The 22095-nt window shown below is 38.5% G+C and overlaps 4 protein-coding genes and 1 long non-coding RNA gene across 5 annotated transcripts; 4 read left to right on the top strand and 1 right to left on the bottom strand.

The window, feature by feature from the left end:
- The first annotated feature begins 3 nt into the window (after nt 1-3).
- On the top strand, nt 4-1604 carry LOC143123194 (lysozyme C II-like). The gene is made up of 4 exons (XM_076284389.1): nt 4-161; nt 411-572; nt 983-1061; nt 1440-1604. Exons 1-4 carry the CDS (start codon nt 35-37, stop codon nt 1504-1506), a joined length of 435 nt encoding a protein of 144 aa, XP_076140504.1. The 5' UTR covers nt 4-34; the 3' UTR covers nt 1507-1604.
- A 2743-nt stretch (nt 1605-4347) lies between these two features.
- Nucleotides 4348-6215, top strand: LOC143123198 (lysozyme C II-like). Its single transcript, XM_076284390.1, has 4 exons — nt 4348-4491; nt 4826-4990; nt 5171-5246; nt 5673-6215. Exons 1-4 carry the CDS (start codon nt 4377-4379, stop codon nt 5734-5736), a joined length of 420 nt encoding a protein of 139 aa, XP_076140505.1. The 5' UTR covers nt 4348-4376; the 3' UTR covers nt 5737-6215.
- Nucleotides 6216-9930: 3715 nt separating this feature from the next.
- On the bottom strand, nt 9931-13735 carry LOC143122504 (uncharacterized). Its single transcript, XR_012986707.1, has 4 exons — nt 12735-13735; nt 12035-12157; nt 11155-11421; nt 9931-10661 (listed from the first exon to the last, which is right to left on the bottom strand). It is a non-coding gene; the product is annotated as an uncharacterized LOC143122504 (long non-coding RNA).
- A 3474-nt stretch (nt 13736-17209) lies between these two features.
- LOC143122503 (uncharacterized) lies at nt 17210-18199 on the top strand. Its single transcript, XM_076283287.1, has 2 exons — nt 17210-17496; nt 17640-18199. Exons 1-2 carry the CDS (start codon nt 17248-17250, stop codon nt 18099-18101), a joined length of 711 nt encoding a protein of 236 aa, XP_076139402.1. The 5' UTR covers nt 17210-17247; the 3' UTR covers nt 18102-18199.
- Nucleotides 18200-19586: 1387 nt separating this feature from the next.
- On the top strand, nt 19587-21074 carry LOC143122502 (lysozyme C-like). Its single transcript, XM_076283285.1, has 4 exons — nt 19587-19726; nt 20002-20185; nt 20473-20545; nt 20725-21074. Exons 1-4 carry the CDS (start codon nt 19601-19603, stop codon nt 20783-20785), a joined length of 444 nt encoding a protein of 147 aa, XP_076139400.1. The 5' UTR covers nt 19587-19600; the 3' UTR covers nt 20786-21074.
- Nucleotides 21075-22095: the final 1021 nt, after the last annotated feature.

Genomic DNA, 22095 nt, shown 5'->3' with positions numbered 1-22095 from the left:
CACTCCAGCACAGACCGACCCCTCTGACTGCAACATGCGAGCTGTTGTGCTTCTCCTGCTGGTGGCTGTAGCCAGCGCCAAAGTGTATGACCACTGTGAGCTGGCCAGGACTCTTAAGGCTGCTGGAATGGATGGCTACCGTGGAGTTAGCTTAGCTGACTGTGAGTAGTTGTTCCTGAGTCATCTGTATTGGGTTGCTAAGATTACTATAGACATCAATGGATGAATTACTTTAAATGTTACATATACTGTATATTAAATGTTGTCATGGAAAGTAAGTTAAGACATTTTTGTAAAAAAAATTTGTAAAATTTCACAGAAAGTCACAAACAGGAGCATTTTTGCCTTAGAAATTTCTAATGCATCACATTGAACTTCTGGAACATTCTAAAATCTCCATCTGCACCCAGGGGTCTGTCTGTCCAAATGGGAATCAAGCTACAACACCCAGGCAACCAACCCCAACACAGACGGCTCCACCGACTACGGCATCTTTCAGATCAACAGCAAGTGGTGGTGCAATGACAGGAAAACCCCCAGGGCAAAGAATGCCTGCAACATCAACTGTGGTGGTCAGCTACTCTTGAATAATAGACATCACCTCAAACCAGTTCCTCAGTAGATTGTGTGATTTACAATCAGTAAAAACATGCACGGAATATCCGCACACTAGCTCCCCCTTTTTCTTGTTTGTTAGAATTAAATCAGTTCATCAAAGTAGCTTACTGTGCATCATGTGTGCTGTCCATGCGAGGAGCTCTGCCTGTGAAAATGTTTGAGGGGAGAACCCTTGGTGTGGGGTTCTGCAGTGGCTGTGCAGAAAACGGAGAGATTCTTCTACACCCTTTTGTTAAAAAGTCAATATTTCATAATATTTATACTTTTGTGGAGTAAGAGAGTCTACTGTGTTGTATCTATTTTATTACTCTATATTAGTCTATGCTTTGTGATCGCTTCCTGAAGTTCCTGATCTTGTTTCCAGCTCTGCTGACTGATGACATCCAGACAGCCATCACATGTGCCAAGCGTGTGGTCAGAGACCCTAATGGAATCCGTGCCTGGTAAGAACGAGTGTCCAGACAAGAACACTCTTTACAAGTTCTTCTCACTATGACTATAACTGCATAGAACCCTTTCGATTTTTATTTTTTAACTTTAGCATCAGGTCAAGGTTAGCCCTATCCCTAACCTAAAGTTTTATAACAGTTATCATTGGCCAAAATAGTTCCAGAGTGTGATGAACAGTCCTCTAAGTCCTTTGTTGTGGTTTAAAGCTTTGTGGATAAGTTATAACATTTGTTTTTATAGGAGACTTTGAATGGCTCATCGTCATCTATTAGGAATTATTGGGTTTTTTTTAGACAAAGGGGACTGCGTCATGTTGAGTTTTTGGTTACATTCACAACACACGCTTCTTGTTTTTGTCTCTCTCTTTACAGGGTGGCTTGGCGAAATCACTGCCAGGGTCAAGATCTCACCCCCTACCTTGCAGGCTGTAAATTATAGTGCAAAGTTCACATCACATTACATCACATTACAGTACATTCCAATAATGTTTGCCTATTGCTTTATATACTGAAAGAAATTAAAGGTTTTGAATTCTCCTTGCTGTCCTGATGTTTATATGAAAAGATCCCTCTTCAGTAACCATGGGATGTTTCCATGATCTAAGTTCATCTTGCTGCTGGTATAGTTGCTGTAAAGTTAGCCTGGCTGATTGAAAGTAGTTAGGCTACTACTAGCTAGGCCAAATTACACAACAATATGCTCTACACAGAAATGGAGAGTAGAAAGATTTACAAATGTTTGTGGTAAATGTGGTCAAATAGATTTAATGAATCTGCTGTGGTCATGATTGCTCATTAAACCCAGTAAAAGATGCATTGTACTGTTGCACATATATTTATCTAATAGAGTTAATCTATCTATATAGCTCACTATCTTAAAAAAAAAAAACAACTCTGGCACAACATTTTCAATTTCAAGATCATCCCCACATCATAGGCCTATGATATTAGGCAATGTATCTCTTCTCCATGCTTGATGTTCTACATATTCTGACACAAGCAAAAAAATAAAGTGGAAATATAATGATTATTCACATTACATTGTTTATCAAAGTATTTGCTCAGTTTTAGCACTTTGCTCCATTTTATGACTAAGAAGTCGGATGATCTATTAGTGATTACATAACATATATTGACAACTGATTGACTGAGTCAAACCAGTAATCTGACTTTTCAGTTTCCAAATGTCTTTCGAGTTCCTTCCAGAACACTAAAAATGAAACAGAAAATTATATTGAGCTTATGTAGGCCTATGGAATGTATACATGCATGAGTTCAAAACACCTACTGCAGGCTATAGCCTCTATAATAATGAGTACAAATGTGAGACAGAAATAATGTCCATATCATTCATTTGCTGACAGCTCAAGGATGCAGTCATGTGAATTTAGAGAACAACTACAACATTCTGAATCCTTTTTGCTTTCAGTAGGTTAAAAGAAAACACAGATGAAACATATTGAGTGATTCTCAGATGAAAAGTTATCAGAGTCAGGTTTCAGGAAAACAGCTATTTCTGTTAACTGGTACAACAAGCAAATTCATTTGTTATATATAGTAGGCTGAAATAGTTGTTTTCTGAAAGCTAGTTCTAGTGAAAGCTATAGGACAACACGTGGGTTTATTTTAGCCTACACGAGTGAACTAGCTTTCAGCAACTATTTCGTAGCCTATTATATCACAAATACGTTTGCTTATTGTACCAGTTAACAGAAATAGCTGTTTTCCTGAAACCTGACTCTGATAACTTTTTATCTGAGACCTTTTAGTCTGACTCGGCTTGTCCTGAGACCTGACTCCTTTTCATCTGATGTCAGAGACATGACTGTGTAATTCCGTAAACTTGACAGCAGTTTTCCTGAGACCTGATGCCTTTTCACCTGATGTCTGACAGCTGAGGATGTCCTAATATGTACACCGACAGAGTTCTCTTGAGACTGTTGATCCTCACCCGGTGGCCAGAACGAGGCTAGAGGGTACATTTGCCATCACACCTCCAGTCTAGCAGATGGTGGTAATGCACTCTGTATGCAAACTGGCAAAAAATCACAGAAGAAGAAGGTTACTTCACTCTGGCAGGCCAGTGAACCCATGGATATTAGAAAGCTAGATACCGCATTGACTGTCGAGTTCTATTAGGTGGCATCGTAAACGTACCCTAATATTGTTCAAATGACTGAATAAAACAACATTTATCCTGCAGAGGAGTTGCTTATATCTCGTGACAGTGTGTCGCTGTGCTCCATACGTGTCTCTCGCCTCTCCCCTAATCTTTTTTAACCGTCATTACCAATTTGCACATGATGGTGAATAACTACTCATCATGAGAGTATTTCGTAATATCTTTATTCTAATTATGTTTCCCATTGTAATCGTGCAATTTGTAATGCTTTGCATGGACGTGCGCTGGTGTGCGTTCATAAATGATAGAAGGATGGTGTGTGCACCTGCCAATATGACTGTTGACATGCGCTCTTAAAATAGCATATGAACAACTCGCCATTGGCTTCTGACCAGGTTTAAGTGGTGTATGACAGCGATTTTTAGACAACGTGCCAGGCCCCTCCCTAGGTTGTTAATTGCCACATCCCTGGGCGCAATGTTTAAAAAATAAACGTGCAAAATACCAAATTAAACTTTCCGTGGGTGAAAAATGAGTTTTACGCCATGCGCTGGTGCCCAAAATACAGCCCTTAGTCTCTAAATCCACAGCATGTGCATTTTGCCGTGTCAGGTTATTGTCAAAACTCATACAACAGATGTTCCACTAACCTGTTTCTGTCAACTATTACAAGAGGAGGGAGTGAAAGTACCTAGTCTAATATACGTTTACTTTTACAGGTCTTATAGGATGCATTAGGCACTGTCTGTTCGTCAGACTACCATGATATGAAACCACTTAAAATCAGTACAACCCCAGCTTCAGCAGAAAACCAGATTTTGTCCGACGTGGCTCACAAAATAAGGTGGATATACTGTGTAAAGGCACAACAAGGGCGCAGATAATTTGACAGACAATAATCCGGGGGATCTTTCTGAGGGCCCCCTGTCAGTGCTGGGCCCTTAGAATCGTCCTAAACCCCCCCCCCCCCCCCCCAACAACTCATTATCATTGGTGTGCAACTTCATCAACTATCTTTCAGTTTCAAAATGAAACTGGATCATTTGACAGAAACAAAATACTGTATGACACACCAGGTCAAAAGTTCAGCCATGAAGAACTCAAAATGAAAGTTACCCTTGAGTATAAATATCCTCTTCTGCTCTCTCTCAGATATAGACCAAACCAACTCCTCCTCTGACATCAACATGCGAGCTGTTGTGCTTCTCCTGCTGGTGACTGTAGCCAGCGCCAAGGTGTTTGAAAGATGTGAGCTGGCTAGGAAACTGAAGTCTGCCGGAATGGGTGGCAGCCTCTCTGACTGTGAGTAGCTATACTTTAATTATGGGGCTTATCGATTTGGGGGTTATGTAAACATGCTACTTTTTTCAGCTTACATCCCTGCTAGTCCAGTCTGTGTTTTTGTAGATATGTTTTTATAGACTGATCAAAGAGGAGTTTTTGTCTTTGCTTTCCCATAGCATTTGTGTGTGTGCCCTGACACCTCTGGTAGAATGTACAGTATGTCAGCATCTTGTTGACTAGCAGGAAATGAGAGAAACGAAACCTGTGTATGTGGCTTGCCCATGCCCCTGTCTCAGGACAAATCCCATGTTCTGAGCTACTACAACATGTTCCAATCTTATGTTGTATCCAGGGGTTTGCTTAGCCAAATGGGAGTCTGACTACAACACGCAGGCAATCAACCGTCACAATACAGACGGCTCCACTGACTATGGCATCTTCCAGATCAACAACAACTATTGGTGCAAAGACCCCAACTTTAAATCGAAGGCAAATGGCTGTGGAATCTCCTGCTCAGGTAAGTTGCACTACTGAATATTAAGCATTACATACAACTTTAAACACAAACTAATACCTTACAGAATGAAATATTATTATTGTCATATTTTTTGTTTCTATATTGCGTTTTTTCAGTCAGTTACTGTATGTTGTATGTAATGGTGCTCTATGATTTAAATTTAGTCTTCTTCTTGTTTAGCCCTACTGTCTGATAATATCCAGCCATCTATCAATTGTGCCAAGCGCATTGCTAGCGAGCAAGGAATGTCGGCCTGGTAAGAATGAATTAAAGCACTCTTCTAAGTACAGTATAAAAACTGTTTATAGACAAAGACTGAGCACTGTACAAATAAACGAACATGCCCTGTGTGTGCATTTTAGCAATAGGATGTATACAAACAATGTTTTACGTTTTTCCACACACAATATTGGTTTAGAAAAGTACGCACTAGCCTATAATAGATAGGTAAGTTAAGAAAAAGTTGATAATATAGATGGCTTCATTTCTGTTCAGTGGCAAATATTTTTACATCTTAATTGGGGCAAATTGTTCTAACAATACATAAAAATAAATATGTATGCAAATATGTAAAACTGTGTAGCGGGGAATCCCTTTTCACAAAGTCTGCAGAAGTCTGCAGAAAAGTTGCTCAAGTCCCCTCATTACTTTTTTCTGTTTATTTGTATTTTCTCTCTTTCAGGGTGGCCTGGGTTAAACACTGCCAGGGAGACACACGTAGCTACATTGCTGGCTGTGGGGTTTAATGAGTGCCAGTTAACATTACTTAGATGAGCTCAGGTCCATTAAACTCAATAAAGTATATGTGGAATCACCTCACTTTTGCTTAGCACTGTTTTTTTTCGCTTATCTTTAAGAAAAATGTTTATTCATCATTCCATTATAAGCATCATAGCTGCTTTAGGTGAAATTTTCCCTAAAATGGACAGGAAAGTTTGTATGTCTTGAGTGTTTTCGTAAGAGACATAACATAAGCAATCCGTGCATGAAGATTTCCGTTGTCATAATGATTGATTGATTAATTGATGGACTAAATGACCAACAAACAACTAATTGCAGTATTTCAATCCAGTCATACCTTCATATTTTCTATTTTTCTTTCTATCTCTATGCTGCTATGCCTATGCATTTTATTCATTCTAACCAGGCATGCATTCCACTTTAAGCTGCAGTGTGGTGCTCTGTAACAATGTGTTTGTGCTATAAAAACTGCATCATTGAAGTATATTGCTGCATTGTCATTTTTTACTGGGGGGTGCAAATCACAAATGAGTGGTTATGGGCTAGGTTGATGCGGGCCCTTAAGACCAACACAAAAATGGTCATTATGGGTGCTATGTGGTCATAATAATAAGAACAAATAGATGTGAGACAACAGAAATAATGTCCATCATTCATTTGCTGACAGCTCAAGGATGCAGTCATGTGAATTTAGAGAACAATTAGAACATTCTGAATCCTTTTTGGTCTTTTAGGTTAAAAGAAAACACAGATGAAACATACAACACTGAACAAAAGCTTTTCAGTTTAAATTTTCATCTTCCGTTCATTCTGTTTACAGTACATATAACTAAGTGCAGTCTCAATAGGCCAACTTGAATATTCTTCAACTGATGTTACTTTCAAAATGTTGTCAATCCTTCACTCAATAGTAATATTTGATATATGTTTACTTGTACATGGCTAGGATGCATCAGGCATATATGCAGATATAACCATTTAAAATCAATACAACCTAACTTCAGCCGGAAATAGAAAAACAGATTTTGGAATACCGAAGTGTTGTGCTGTTGGCTCACGAATAAGGTGGATAGGCTGCGTAAAGGCCATGACGTAGCCTACTTCATTGGTATTTTTATTTTCTTTCAGAGCTGTCTTGCAGCAGGTGGTGGGGTAATGATTGTTGGTTTGCATGAACTCATCTAAGTGATTGTTGGTTTGCATGAACTCATCTAACTGATTTATTCTATTTTTGCATATTTGTCACACTTAAATGTTTCAGATCATCCAAATAATTTTAATATAAGACAAAGGCAATGCAAGGAAACTGAAAAAAATGCAGCTTTTAAATAATCATTTCATTTATTGAAGGTAATGAGTTACTGTATTCAAAAGCTATATCACCCATGTGAAAAAGTAATTGCCCCCCTAAACCTATAATAACTTCTTGAGCCACCCTTGGCGGCAACAACAGCAATCAAACGTTTCAAACAAGTTGCTGCAGAGAACTTTCGGTCCTCTCTTCATTGCAGAAATAGTTTTAATTCTGTCACATTGGAGGGGTTTTGAGCATGAACTGCCTGTTTAAGGTCATGCCACCAAGGCATCTCAATCGGATTTAAGTCAGGACTTTGATTTGCATGTCAGGTTACCGTTACACACTTGGAAAAACTATGTTTCACAAGTTACTTGTACTCATTCCAAATTAATTGTGACTGTCTTTTTTCATGATTTAGGCTATGTCAGCCATTTTCCAACCATGAACAATTCATTGGGCGGTGATAGCGTAGTAGAGCGGACGGTGGTGGCTAAAGGAGAAATCCGGCCGATCTTTACATGGATCTTGATTGTGAGTAGGCTACTGTCCATAGGAAAAATAACGACCAAAATCGGTGCTACCAGACTGGAGTAGCTGCAGCTAATGGCCAGTACTCCCATTGACCTACAAAAACATGCCTTTTTTCCTCTTAAAAAATAGCCTAGAAATCTAGACGCACCCTAGAATTACATTTGCTGCCAGGGCTAGTCTAGCAACTCTCCGTTGGCTTGTGAGCTCGAAAAATTAAACTTCTATCAGGCCAATCAAATCGTGTAGAGTCGTTAGGCGGGCTTAACATAATGATTGATGGCAGAGTTGCAACGGTTTGGCTTGAATTCCCTGCTACTTGAAAACAAATAAGATGGATGTTGCTGCTGGCGAACAGTGTGACACGAGTTAAGCTTTTATTAAGTTGGCAAAAGTTTGAACTAGCCAACTAGCTCCGCTGGTGGGAAACGCATGGGACTCAGCGCTGTCCTATTGCGTGCAGAGGGAATTTGAAAGACAACCGATTATCCCGCCCCTCCGACTGAGCACTGCGAACGGTAAGTGCCCAGACCCTATTTTAATGTGGGTCTGGCTCGTCAGGCTAAAAGACTCAACATGTCATTAAAAAGTCTGTAGGCTACAATATATATGAACAGAGTCCTTACATAACAAAACAAGACATTTTCTAGTCATTGGCTGTGAAGAAACCGTTTGAATTCAATGTTCTAGGGGAACACAGTCAGAAAAGTTGTGGGTTAAATATCTGGCTTCCACTGTTGTGCGCTTGAGCAGGGCACTTAACCCCGAGTTGCTCCAGAGACAATGGCCCTTGTAATATAATTGATATATGTAAGTCGCTTTGGATAAAATCATCTGCTAAGTGAATAAATGTCATGATCTTAAAAGATTTGCACTTTGTTCCCTTTTTAGGACTTGGAAAGTAAAACATAGCTGATTGTTGATTAAACTGACAGCTGACTGTGGTGTACAATTTATGTAATTAATTACCTTATCTTTTAGTTTCAAAATGTCTATTGATGTATGGCACACTGCTTAGCAAGAAAGAAACTAACAACGTACATAACAAGCAATAAAATAGATTGACCAAAGAAGTGACCATAAACAGTTCAAACCAAAAGTGTCATGTGTTTCCGTTATAGCCAGCAACAGGCATACATGTCAACCACTTTATCAAGAAAAGCTGTTGAAATATATTTTACATTTTATGCAAACTTTGAGAAAGCTGAAATGTGTCTCACCCAGCAAGCCACACAATTGCTGTGTTGAAATTGACACAAAATGTATTGTCCCTGAGCACACTCAGTAGTGTCATTTTTAACACACCACTTTTGCCCTTCTACATAATACCACATGTAGAAGAGGAGAAATACAGTTTAAGGAGAATAACAATTTAGCTAACTTTACTGCAATGTTTTGCAAATCTTCACAATACTGTTTCATTCCCATAAATAAATGTTAAATAAGTATCAAGTGTCAGGTAATGCAATACTTTAATACAATACTTGCAATACTTTTTTTGCACCCTGGCAATACTTTGCAAGGAAACACAAGGGAAATGTCAAACACAAAAAATGTAAAATAGGACCAAGGAAGAAAACATAATACCTGATACTGTCATACCTGACACTTGATACATTAACATTTGTTTATGTTTCCTTCATTTATTTATCAGATTATACGGTAGCACTTTATAATAACCATCCGTTATAAATGGTTAATTGATGCTTTATTTTGCAACTATAATAAAATATTTAATCACTTAATAATCATAACTTAATCATTTGTAGATAACAATTAATGATTACTAAATACATAACTTACAAATACTTTATTATCAGCTTATGAAAAAATAAACAATTTATTTATATATAACATACTAAAAAATATCCGTTTAGTGATAGCTTGATTTCAATTTATTTTATATTAATAAGCTACATTATTATTGCAAATATCGTATTATTAATAATGATATATTGAGTTATTGTTAATGATTATAATGTTGATTGTAGGCCTTTACATAGCCATATACACAACGCCTATGCATATTACATAGGTTGATTAACTATTGAACTATAAATGATGTTCTATTGATTAACAGTTAGTTAGAAAACAATTACAATATTTGTTTTTCAGATGGCTATGATAAAGTTGGGTCGTAGTCTTTTATTTGGTAGTAAATCATTTGTAAACTATCTAAAAATGTACTTTTTATAATTAATTGATGGGAAATGATTGCATCAAACCTTTTTTTTTAATGGCTATTATGAAGTTGCATCTTAGTCTTTTATATGTTAATAAACAATTTGTAAATTATCTAAAAATGCTGTATTACAAACTGATGGGATATACCTGGAGCAAACAATGTATAAACACATTGAAGTTGTAACTGGTGTTCATAGTTCTGTACTTAACTTATGACTTTGCCGATTAAAGTCAAATATTGTTAAATGACAATAGTGATAATGAAAACAATAACACTTTACATACACTGCAATTACAGATGCTTAACACATTGTAAAGCATTGTCACACATCACAATTGGCTTTAATATCAAGAAATATTTATTGAAATCAAAACTTCTGATCCATCAGAGCAGGGCAATAAGCAAATAAAAATCAAACAAAAAACATAATAACTTAAAAGGCTATCAATCCTCCATTGCAACACCACAGCATAAACAAAACAGGGTGGTGGGGCGAGGGGCACTTACTTCTGCTGCCTCTTCAGACAATCAGACAGTAAACATGAACACAACATGAATGAACACTGCTTAAACATAAGAGGGTTGTTGGCGGGGGGCTTACTTCGGCTCCCTCTTAATGTAGGGTATGAGATTGCCCTCATTTTTGAGTTTTGCTATCTCAGCTCTGACCTGTGTATCATTCTCAATAAGGTCTTCACATTTACTTAGAAAATCAGAAATTTTTCCTCTTTTGTTGTAGCCTGCCAAAAGCTCCTCAATTTTTTCTGGTGAAGCTATAGCCAACTCTGGGATAGCTGCTTTTGATCGAACGGTCAGCTCTGTAACACCAGCAATGGTACACGCTTCCCCAAGTTTTTTTCCACGGTTGTAAGCCCGCAGAACCTTCTTGTACCTCGCAACGATGTCTTTTGGACTGGAAGCTGCATCAGTAAGAAATAAAACAAATAGAGATTAACTGGACTGTGAGATGAGACAAAATATTGTTGACATTAACATGCATCACCCATAACTTGACCATGCCTAAGCTGGTTAAGAGTATTTTGGGTATTGGATATTTCAAAGTGGTAATATGGTGGCAGCATGGAGGAGAGTGTCTCCAGGACGCTGGTTTCACTGTTAAGCCTTCATGAGGTGTCGTGGGCCTAACTTAACGAAACATCGGTGAATGAGGGTGCCCACTTGATAACCCCAATGACATGCCACATACTATATACTGCTGTTGGATGGGCCATTTGTCTTGTGTTTGTGACCATTTGTTGGTGGATTTGTGGGTAGCGTGCTTTTTAAAGTTAATTTTGAGTAGGGGCTTCTGAATGTGTTTTTACCTTGGATTTTGGCACAAGGGATTTTAACTTTAATCCTGTGTATTAATGTAATTGTTTTTGTAAACAGGAGCCCTCCCTTATGACTCACCTCTTTGTCCACATTCAGGTTTTGCGGACTTCTGTTCCTTCTTGTGCTTTTTGCGATGCCTTGCTTTTGCCGACTTCTTTTCCTTCCGATGCCTTTTGTCTTTCCTTGTATGCTTTTTTTTGTAACGCCTTTTCTTATGACTTTCATCGTCTGATGACAATGAAGAATTGGAGGAGGAAGAGGAAGATGAATTACTGGTGGAAGAGGACTCAGATGATGACTCAGATGAAGTGGTGTGGTCAGAAGTTGTGGTATGGCATATCTTGTCTGAAAAGAAACAATAAGGAAAGGGGACGGGAAAGTTTAATCAAGTGAAGTTTAAGTGAGAAGCTTCAGTACTCACATACATTTTGTCAGGTACAAAGGTGTATGTGTGTCCATCCTCAAGACCAACATGGTGACAACATGAAAAAAAAGTTATACTTGATATTTGATATTATCGAGTCTTCAAAGGGCTCTACTGTGTAAGGGTTAATGTATAGAATGCCAGCCATTATCGAAAAAATAAGCCCCGACAGAGCGACCCGGACCCCACTTATTATACGGCTACCTACCAACATAAGAGAAGACACTTCACCTGATGGGTCTTTAAATGTATTTTTTACTGTTTTCATTGGCAAATGACGAGAAACAAACTTCACCAAACTCACTGAACTTGAATACAACATTCTTTAGAACGCAGCTGAACAACTGTCTGTAGTGAATCAGTGGCAAAAAGGCCACTATCCTTGACAGCGGTCAATTATGCTTAGCATAAAGAATTGACAGCCGAACGTGAATGGAGCGTTCTACTTACACTGTGAAGAGCCCTATATTAAAATGTTTTAATCCAAGTGGTGTGTGTTGTTAAGTGTCATATTGAGATAAAGTATTGACTTACCAGCCCCTTGTTTGCGAAGAGAGTCCAATTCCTTTTTCAGCTTCTTGTTCTTCCTTATCAGGACACCCTCTCTCTCCTTAGCTTTAAGGAGGAGCTCTGATACTGTTGGAGACATAGAGTTTTCTGAAAGACAAAGCAAGGAAGAAAAAAAAAAAATAGGTAGAGCATGCTATGTTTCTGTTTTAAAAGCACATCAATACTACATTCATGGTTTGCTCTACATTTGTTCACCATGCAGTATGCTGTTTTTCACCAAAATACAGGCAGTATAACCACAATTAATGACAATAATAAACATAATAGGCTATTTCAATATTTTGACACACTACACATAATACAATTAGTAGTCAGTTCTGCCCTTTGATGGCCTATAGGCTTCAACAACTGTGAATGTTTACAGTGTAGGCTACATATGCTAAAAAGCATTTCTTAAATGTTTGCCTCTCGAAAACTATCTGCATCCCTCGGAGTGCTGCTCTAAAAATGTGTGTTAACAACCTGTGTGTAGCTGCTAAGCTGCTCCAAGACATCCTACAAGCTTTCACTCGCTAGCTACACCAGATGTGATAAGATAGCCATGCACATTTGACAAGTTGTTATAAACTTTAGGGGGGGAAAGCTAACGCTAGAAACTATTGTTAAGACAGTAAGTTGGATGCATTAATAACAGGCTAATAAGAATGAAAGTTAAGAAACTTACCGGCGGTTTGAGTTGAGTTTAGCACTATCTGGCTGGAACTCCCTTCGTGTCCATCAACCCCATCGTCATCGTCGATTAGGGGTTACAGGCGATTTCTTTTCACCATCTAGTTTCCTGATCTTCCCTGACCTTGTAAAATGTCTACTTTTTCTTTTTGCCATTTCGTGTCTAAGATAAATGGCAATGAAATGTAATGCTATGCTTATTTTCTTCTTTTAATTCCACGTTACTTCGAGATCTTGTCACTAGCCACTTGGTAACATAACGAAAAAAGAAAGATTAGCTACCCTCAGCCGGAGTTTCCTGAATTCATTGACTTCAGAATAAGAGTTTAAAATCCCTCTCTTTGGGCTTGAAACTTGCCATGTTGATTTATAATTTGTAAATTGTATACTTTATAGCATGTTATTGAAAACCAACAATGGTAAATGGAGGCTGATAACATTGTGGCAAAACAGTATCATCAGTCAATGCTTATATTTGTATAATGACGTTTCCCCCCACCCTATTGCTGCTGGCTTCACAGCTACCAATGCACTTCTGGCGCGTATTTTTTGGCGCAAACTGGAACACAGTAGTATTTCCTTATGGAATCAAGATGCCTGGTTTAGCAAGGGAGCTGCGGCAACTAATTGAAGGAAGAAGTAAAAATAATTTAAAGAAGCTTATAAAATGGTTGCAGAGGAGAAGACTGATAAAAAAAAAAGATGAAATGCAACTTTTGCCACCATACAATGAAAATTGAACAGAAGGGTGTGGATAAATGTGAATGGTAAGTTGTCTTTTTATCCATAGGCTATATTTATCACAGATAGATAGCTACATCTTGAATGAAAACCACTTATATTTTCTATATACTTAGGCTACTGGCATTTTTTTTCTCATTTTATATTTTGTAGGCTACCAGGCTATGTAGGCATATCGGCCTAGGCTAGAAGACTCATTTCTAATTATCTGAAAAGCCTATACGATTTATATTTATGGGGGAAACATGTATAAGCCTAGGATACTATGAATTGAGATAAAACGAATAACTAACTCTAAGAGAATTTTTTAAGCCTTAGGGGAAGGCCCAGGAGAAATTTTTTGGCCTGGGGGGAGGGCCGAGGAAAATTATTTTTTCCTGATCCATGATATTTTTTTCCCCTGATCAATGATCCGTTTTCGATATTTTAAAAGGTTTGTAGGCCAAAACATGATTCACGTCTCTTTGACAGAGTGGGCGAGTCCAAAAAGTCGCAACCCTACCTGAATCTCCCACAACTCGTAAGCTTGCAGGGCCCACTTCCCCGAAAGCATCTTAAGCCTAAGAGCGTCGTAAAGTCCCTCTTACGAACGTCTTAAGATTTGCCGACTGTTTCCCGAAACCATCGTAGCTTAAGAGCGTCGTGAAAACACTCGTAGATCTACGAGTGCTCCAGAGTACTCGTTACCGGCTAAGAGCGTCTTAACAGTACTTCTCACTGAGGTCACCAACAGGACATACAGAGGAATTACAACTTAGAATACATAATCCAACTTACGTTCCCATTCTTTATTGTGTTTACCTGTGATGAATCAGATTTTAGCGTGCAAAATAGCCTACATTTAATGGTCATACTAATGTGATGAAAAGCGGACAAAAATGCAATCAAGTTATGAAACGAGACGTTGCCAGAATAGTTTGACATTATCTTTGCTAAGTGAATATTTTATTAGGCCTATGAGGTAAAAAGCAGAGAAAGCAACATGTGGTTTAGTCTGCCTACTGCATCAAAATCTAAGCCTACACATTTCCTCTCTTTCTTACTCGACTTCTTTCTTATCTTCAAACGTGTTCTTAAGTGATATCGCGAAAAATTATTGCATGGTGCAACAATCTAATCTTAAATTAATTACAATTATTTATGTCTCTGTGTGGTACACAACCTAATTGGGATGCTTACATGCAGATGTCAAAGTGTTTCTATTGGTGTGAATTAATGTGTAGATCCGAAGTTTAAATGGTAGGCCTATAGCTGTGACGTGCAGTCACCTGACATCACCGTCAAATCAGAGGATATTTCAGAACTATTAACGTGGACAGCTCCCCTTAAGAGCATCTTAAGAGCAGTGCACGCGCGTTCACGCTACGAGCATGTTCGGGAAACAGTCGGAAAAACCAAACGAACGATCGTAAGATGAATCGTAGAAAACCCTCTTAAGAGCGTGTCTCCGTCGTTATCGGGGAAGTGGTCGGTCACCCGCGGTTGAGTCATAAACCAAATGATATTCGGGTCGTTTGCGGGCGGGTCAGTTAAAATTAATTAAATATATATTTTCTACAAATAGGCCTACTTAAAATATCACGAGAAGGCTAGCATCAATACAGTAAAGCATCAATACAGTAAGTCAACAGTAAAGAAGCTGAAGACGCGAGTTAAAATAATAAAGACACCCCTTCAGGAAAAGCGATATAGGCTATGGTCAGGACTTTTACAGGCTTTTCCCAAATCACGGAAGAAACGTCGATGCAGCGGTATAGTAGCAGATAATCAGGCAAGTCTTATTTAAATAAACTCCTGGTGCACTTACAAACTTTCTAATGCCTCGTTATTGGACTAAAGGTCGTAGTTGTACTACTGCAGAAGTTTCGTACCATTCAGGGCATTATTAGTGGGGTAATTTACGAGATAAAAGTTGGTTCCATCACGACTGCAGAACGTCATTAGTTTTTGATAGCGCTACTCGACCAGGGTTCGACCAAGGGAAAAAAGGTTCTGGGAGGGTGTTTGGCTCGGGGTCATGGTGCAAAGGACCCTAGGGTGAAATTACTCCGAACCATCGCTTTAAAGAAGATGACAGTAGTAGGCCTACAAGTTATGGTGGGCAGCCTGCAGGAATAAATCTTATGACACAGACTACACAGCCATATCTACCGGTATAGGTTCGCGCATGCATACAAGTTACCTTAGTTCGTCGTGTTTGTGACTTTAAACAGTGGATGTGCTTTAGTAAAGCGTTGTGCTTCATTCAGCATTTTAAACCAGTTCTTACGCTAACGTTTTGACCAGCAATATCTCTCTTGCCTACCTTGCCTCCCCATTTCTATTTTCGAAAGAAGTATGTCCATGGCCAAATCTTATCCTAGTGTTCTAATCCTTGGTGGTTGCGTGCGTGCTTGCGCTCTTATTCTCATTCTCTCTCCTGCGCAAACATTATGTCCTGCATGCCTGCGTGTAGTTCTACTGCATAAAGTTTCGCAAATAAATTAGTTTGTTTTACAGAAATGGACTACTGCATGCAGGCTATAACCAAAAGCACACATTCTGTAAATAAGCGGGTCGGATCGCGGGTCGGGTATAATTTTGTCCTAATTAATATTCGCGGCCCGAGTTGCGGTCGGGTTGATTAAAATATCGGGCGACCGCGGGCCGCTTGTGACCAAACCCGCGCAACACTGTTTTGTAGCCCCGTGTGTGTGTATGTGTGCTTATGACATTTGCTGGCCGTTTTAACCTTGTAAACTTCATTTTTCGACCAGTTTTATTTGATTCACGTAGGGGGGAGGGCCTAGGAGAATTTTTGTGAGCCGGGGGGAGGCCCCTGGAAAAAAAAATTTGACCAGGGGAGAGGGCCAGGCAGAACATTTTTAACCCGATCTTCTGGCGACCGGCCCTCCCCCCCCGCTAAATATCGTACAGTCCCTTACACATGTTGAATAGGCACAAAAGCTATCGCCGTCGGCACCTGGCAGCCAACGTTGGGTTGGTGTGTAGCGCCCTTAAACATTGGAAGCTCGAGTACACTGCTCTGAAGACTTTTTGGGCCATCGGTCGTTTTGTGAAAAAGGCCTAGACAAGTAGGCTAAATTATAAATTCAGGTGTAAAAAGTTACCATGAATCATTATGTTTAATCATTCAGAGCGTACCATTTGCCAAGGTGAAGTGAAATGTGATCACATATCTAAAAAAAAAATAAAGTAGGCTATTCTTAGATTTTTCCTGTGGGAAAATAACATGGGGATTTTGAATTATCGCATCTTTTAAACTCTCGCGGGGATGAAAAAGTCTGAAATGCAGACGTTTTCCTGAACACACTTTTGTCCTCTGCCTTCGAGTGGATACTGTGATCTCCGGTACGTGAAGGCGGCACACTTAGATTATTGCTACCCCAGAGCTAACTTGCAATGCAACTTGCCATAGGTAGTTAGCTTCAATTAACACCCTGATCTATTTATATGGGCAAAGATGGCCGTTTTGGTTCTTTTTTGTAGGCAAACTTCAGAGGTCTATTGAGTCTGCCTGTCTGTCTATCAATAATCTATCTGTACTAGATATTTCCATCTAGTTACCTGCACTCTCTTCCATATCTACCCGACTATCATCTATCCATGTACCTATGTCTATTCATCCACCCACATCTGTCTATGTCTTCACTTTCTCCCCTTTTCACTCTTTCTGTTTGTCTTACTTCTCTCTCATTCTACCTTCCTCTTTCTCTCCTTGATGCATATTTCATGTGTCCTAATTAGGTGTCTGCTCACTGTTTATTATGCAATTTTTCACCATTACTATAATATTGTGTATTATCAGGTTTGCACAAGGCCTACGGTTAAGACAAGTTGACATGATAACCGATGACATTGCCGCAAGTTCAGCAACACTGACAAGAATGGCCAAACTTTTGAGAAATGTTTGTGTTGAGGCTGTGGAACGAATGCTAAGGAAGAGAGGACAGAGGCTGGGAGGTCGAAGAGAGTTTGTGGCGATAGATGAAAGCCACTTCAGGCACAAAAGAAAAGTAAATGCAAACACAATACACATAATGTATTTTTCTTCTTTTTGTTATTCCTCATCATCTTCCTCTTTCTCCTATTTTTATTACCAAAGAGTAAAATAATGCTTAAACATAATTTGTAATATCCATGTGTGCTTTTTTGACAGTATGGACGTGGCCGGATAACAGGTGGCTGGAAAAGAAAAAAGTGGGTGTTTGGGATGCTCGGTGTGAAGCACTCAAGACGTCGACCTATTCTACGTTTAGTGCCAAAAAGGACAAGACAAGAGCTGGTACCTCTCATCGTCCACCATATTAGAAGAGGGACTTCAGTTTTAAGTGACGAATGGCGAGCCTACCGCCAGGTACTGCCTGCACTGGGGTATGATCATTACACAGTGAACCACAGTCAAGCATTCGTCAATGCAGATACAGGTTGCCACACTCAGCACATCGAGAGGGCTTGGCGGAGTTATAAGGAGATCATCTCAAGATGCAGGGGGAATCGGACAGAGGACTTGTTAACAGATCACCTTACACTAATTGAGTGGAATGAATGGCTAGCCAAAAAACATTGCAATGGCCCACTGGGTCGCCTACTCCATGACATTGCCAAGAAATATAAATAGAAGTTGTTTTGATGTGATGTTTTCCATTATCAAATTTGTTTTGTCAACTTTCATAACTTACCATTTTGGTGAAACTTCAAATAAACATTATGTTCATAGATGGTTTGCACTCCAGTTATTGATTATGAGATTGACATTTTTAGATAATTTACAAATTGTTTATTAACATATAAAAGATTAAGATGCAACTTCATAATAGCCATTAAAAAAAAGGTTTGATGCAATAATTTCCCATCAATTAATTATAAAATGTACATTTTTAGATAGTTTACAAATGATTTACTACCAAATAAAAGACTACGACCCAACTTTATCATAGCCATCTGAAAAACAAATTTGTAATTGTTTTTCTAACTAACTGTTAATCAATAGAACATCATTTATAGTTCAATAGTTAATCAACCTATGTAATATCCATAGGCGTTGTGTATATGGCTATGTGAAGGCCTACGATCAACATTATAATCATTAACAATAACTCAATATATCATTATTAATAATATGATATTTGCAATAATAATGTAGCTTATTAATATAAAATAAATTGAAATCAAGCTATCACTAAACTGATATTTTTTAGTATGTTATATATAAATAAATTGTTTATTTTTTCATAAGCTGATAATAAAGTATTTGTAAGTTATGTATTTAGTAATCATTGATTGTTATCTACAAATGATTAAGTTATGATTATTAAGTGATTAAATATTTTATTATAGTTGCAAAATAAAGCATCAATTAACCATTTATAACGGATGGTTATTATAAAGTGCTACCGATTATACCATATTTACTGTATGAATATGTGCAGTGCACTATACTTCATAAGGCTACTCTACTATTAAAGGGAAACTTGGCAGGATTTTTCCCCTCTGCTGGAGAAATTGTGCATTATGCTATTTCAAACTGTGGAAAAAGGTAAAGATAAAGCACATGGATTTGTTTACAAGCTAGCAAAACGGTTAGCATAAGTTCGGCAGACAATGTGGATGTTACAAGGTAAGGAACACGATTTAAAACGAGTTTCTTGTTTCTCAGTTCTCTTTCCGGGATGGTAGTCTCAATGTTCCAAGGTTGGTTTTCTGCCTGGGGACGCTAGGGGCAGCGGGAAAAGTCACCATTTTCACCGGAACAGGTCATTTAACCATCCAAATGATTTCTAAACGGGTTTATTACGTTGAAATAGTTGCGAAGTTCCCCTTTAACATTGACCTGTTAACTTTAGCACTTTCTCATTTGCACTTGGTTGGATGTGACTGCATTTAGTTTGAAGTAGCCTACAGTAGGCTACTTGTAATACATCTAGTCTTATCTTATTGTTTACTGCAATCAGCATCTTTCAGTTTTCAAATGTATGTTGGTCATGTGGCCACCACACAAAAATAGAAGCGAAACAGAAAATGGGGTGACCATAAAGAATTCAGAGTGAAAGTTATACCAAGAGTATATATGTATACCCTCTTCTGCTCTCTTAGACATAGATGAACTCCTACTGCAACATGAGAGCTGTTGTGCTTCTTCTGCTGGTGGCTTTTGCCAGCGCTAGAAAGTATGAGAAAAGAGAGATAGCTGGAATTCTGAGGAGGGCTGAAATGGATGGCTACCAGGGAGTTAGTCTCGCTGCTGTGAGTATTCTATTGAGTTATCCATGGGTGGTAAAAGTGAATGTAATTATTTCAAGTTGACTTCTGCTCTCATACACAGTGTTATTTTTCTTACATAATTAGTATCTTGTGTAGTTTTCATCTTTTTTTGTTTGTACATGGTTTTGCATGAAATTTGAATAGAAACATTTTCTTTTTAATAAAGTCAGGTGTTCTTGTTGTGAACAGCAGGAAGAAACAGTTTGGCTGATCTAGAAGTGCTTTACAGACAAAAAAAATACTTAAACATTCAACAGTCTTCACATTTTTTTCCAGGGATGTGCCTGATTGAACATGAGTCCCAGTACGAATCTGAGGCAAAAGGTCCTAAAAACGACGACGGCTCCACTGACTATGGCATCTTCCAGATCAACAACAACTTTTGGTGCAAAGACCCCAACTTTGATGGGAGGGCAAATGGCTGTGGGGTCTCCTGCTCAGGTGAGTTGTGCTGTTGAAGGCTAAGCGTTAAATAAAACTACCGAAATCAGAACATTGTTATGCTGAACATTTTGATATGTTCAGCGTAATAATGCATATTTTCATGCTTTTGTGCGAAGGTGAAGGCTTTCCATGGAACAATTAAACTGTTATTGGATTCAATAATATTGTATGTAATGTACTTACTTTGATGTGGGTGGTAGAAGAAACAATAGGTGCAACTATGTCATTGCAAAATCGAATCTGTTATATCACTTTGTTCTTTTAATTCATCCTCTTATTTTTAGAGCTGGTGAGAGACATCAACAAATCTATCAACTGTGCCAAGAAAGTTGTTAAACAGCAAGGAATCGGTGCCTGGTAAGACTTAGTTGAAGCAGTATTAATACGATTTAAAGAGGTGTTGGTAATAAATAAGAATAAAAAACTCAACAGCTTTACTTAACAGTTTATTTGAAATGTATTTTATTACTCATCCATGTCACCCATTGCTCCTTTGAACCACATTGATTATTTTTCTTTTTCTTTTTGACATACAGGATGGCCTGGGTTAGCCACTGCAAGGGTAAAGACCTGAGCCCCTATGTTCTGGGAATTTAATCAGTGGCACATTGTTTTGCTTGATGCTATATGATTTAATGTCTATTAAACTGATTAAAGATGTGACATGATAGACACTAAAGCGTCTTTTCATGGCCGTTAGAACAAATATTTACAGTAATTACCTTGTGCAATGTCAACGTGAGTTGTTTGTGAACTAAACTGACAAAGACCACCACCAAAGTATTCATTTTCACTAAACTCTTGAGTAATTCTTTATTAGAAGATTTTGTTTATGCTTTTTATTATGATCATTATTTGTGAAAATAAATGTTTCTTTGAAACTTTATCTCTGTGTTCCCATTGCCTTACTGCTTGGTCACTCACAGTGTGACTACTGTCACTAACATGGACAGTAATAGCACATGCTCATTACTGCTTCAGGCATTGTTTTGGGGGTTTTGAAGAAGTCTAGGGTTTCCATCTCTTCTCTGTGTTTGATGTTGATGATGTCTTGCTTATAACAAATTACTCACAGCATGTCACATTGTAGGTCTCAGTTTTAGCATGTCCCCTGAAACAAATGTTACTGTCAGTAACTTTGAAAGTAACAGACAGAATAAAACTCAGTAGTGTTATTCTGTCTGTTATTCTGTCTGTTATTCAGTCTGTTACTGTTATTGTTATTCTGTGTGTTATTCTGTCTGTTACTTTCAAAATTAAATTGAAGTATTCAAAAAAAGGAAAATATATATATTGAGCAGATTAAAACAGATTGTCAGTGGTCTTTACAGGGGACCATAAACAGTCACAGCAATGATTTGATATAGACTGAGGAATTTGTTGGTTTTTATTCATAGAGAACATGTCATGAATGTGGACGGGGTGGGTATGGGACACCACTGTTGAGCAGGGATGGATTACTGCACGGGCCTACCGGGCCCAGGCCCAGGGGCCCAAGGGGTCAGGGGGCCCTGTAGCCCAAGCCTTTGCATGGAATCATTGCCTCAATATCAACAAATCAGGATGTAGGCTATGAATCTGATTGAATTTAGTATTGGCCATCCCCAAAATGCACCAGAATACAGGAAATCACATCAAACAAATAAAAAATGTTCTGGGGGAGGACCCCCAAACCCCCCTTCCACATATACGACAATAAGTGGGGGGCCCTTAATACATCAGGGCCCAGGGGCCCGAAAGTTCATAATCCACCCATGCTGTTGAGCCCTCTGCAGATATCTTGGGCCTAATTCAACGAAACACATGAAGGAAGGTGCCTGCTTAATGACCCCAGTGAAATGCTCACAAAGGCACTGTCGTTGATGCTTTTTGCCCACAAAGATTGTTTTGTTGGTGATTTTTTTTAA

Source organism: Alosa pseudoharengus, unplaced genomic scaffold (genome assembly GCF_046254945.1).
Source record: "Alosa pseudoharengus isolate Yale_2024_CS ecotype anadromous, Long Island Sound unplaced genomic scaffold, YU_APseudo_1.1 YU_APseudo_1.1_scf_14, whole genome shotgun sequence".
In the NCBI taxonomy this organism is placed as follows: Eukaryota; Metazoa; Chordata; class Actinopteri; order Clupeiformes; family Clupeidae; genus Alosa; species Alosa pseudoharengus.
Note: the sequence above shows the minus strand (reverse complement) of the source record. Positions and strands in the feature narration are given on the sequence as shown.

Coding starts and splice junctions, on each gene's coding strand:
- LOC143123194 (XM_076284389.1), top strand. CDS start 35: ATGCGAGCTGTTGTGCTTCTCCTGCTGGTGGCTGTAGCCAGCGCCAAA. Junction 573..982: donor CTGCAACATCAACTGTGGTG/GTCAGCTACTCT, acceptor TCTTGTTTCCAG/CTCTGCTGACTGATGACATC. Junction 1,062..1,439: donor CCTAATGGAATCCGTGCCTG/GTAAGAACGAGT, acceptor CTCTCTTTACAG/GGTGGCTTGGCGAAATCACT.
- LOC143123198 (XM_076284390.1), top strand. CDS start 4,377: ATGCGAGCTGTTGTGCTTCTCCTGCTGGTGACTGTAGCCAGCGCCAAG. Junction 4,492..4,825: donor GGGTGGCAGCCTCTCTGACT/GTGAGTAGCTAT, acceptor TGTTGTATCCAG/GGGTTTGCTTAGCCAAATGG. Junction 4,991..5,170: donor CTGTGGAATCTCCTGCTCAG/GTAAGTTGCACT, acceptor CTTCTTGTTTAG/CCCTACTGTCTGATAATATC.
- LOC143122503 (XM_076283287.1), top strand. CDS start 17,248: ATGCAATTTTTCACCATTACTATAATATTGTGTATTATCAGGTTTGCA. Junction 17,497..17,639: donor ACTTCAGGCACAAAAGAAAA/GTAAATGCAAAC, acceptor CTTTTTTGACAG/TATGGACGTGGCCGGATAAC.
- LOC143122502 (XM_076283285.1), top strand. CDS start 19,601: ATGAGAGCTGTTGTGCTTCTTCTGCTGGTGGCTTTTGCCAGCGCTAGA. Junction 20,186..20,472: donor CTGTGGGGTCTCCTGCTCAG/GTGAGTTGTGCT, acceptor TCTTATTTTTAG/AGCTGGTGAGAGACATCAAC. Junction 20,546..20,724: donor CAGCAAGGAATCGGTGCCTG/GTAAGACTTAGT, acceptor TTTGACATACAG/GATGGCCTGGGTTAGCCACT.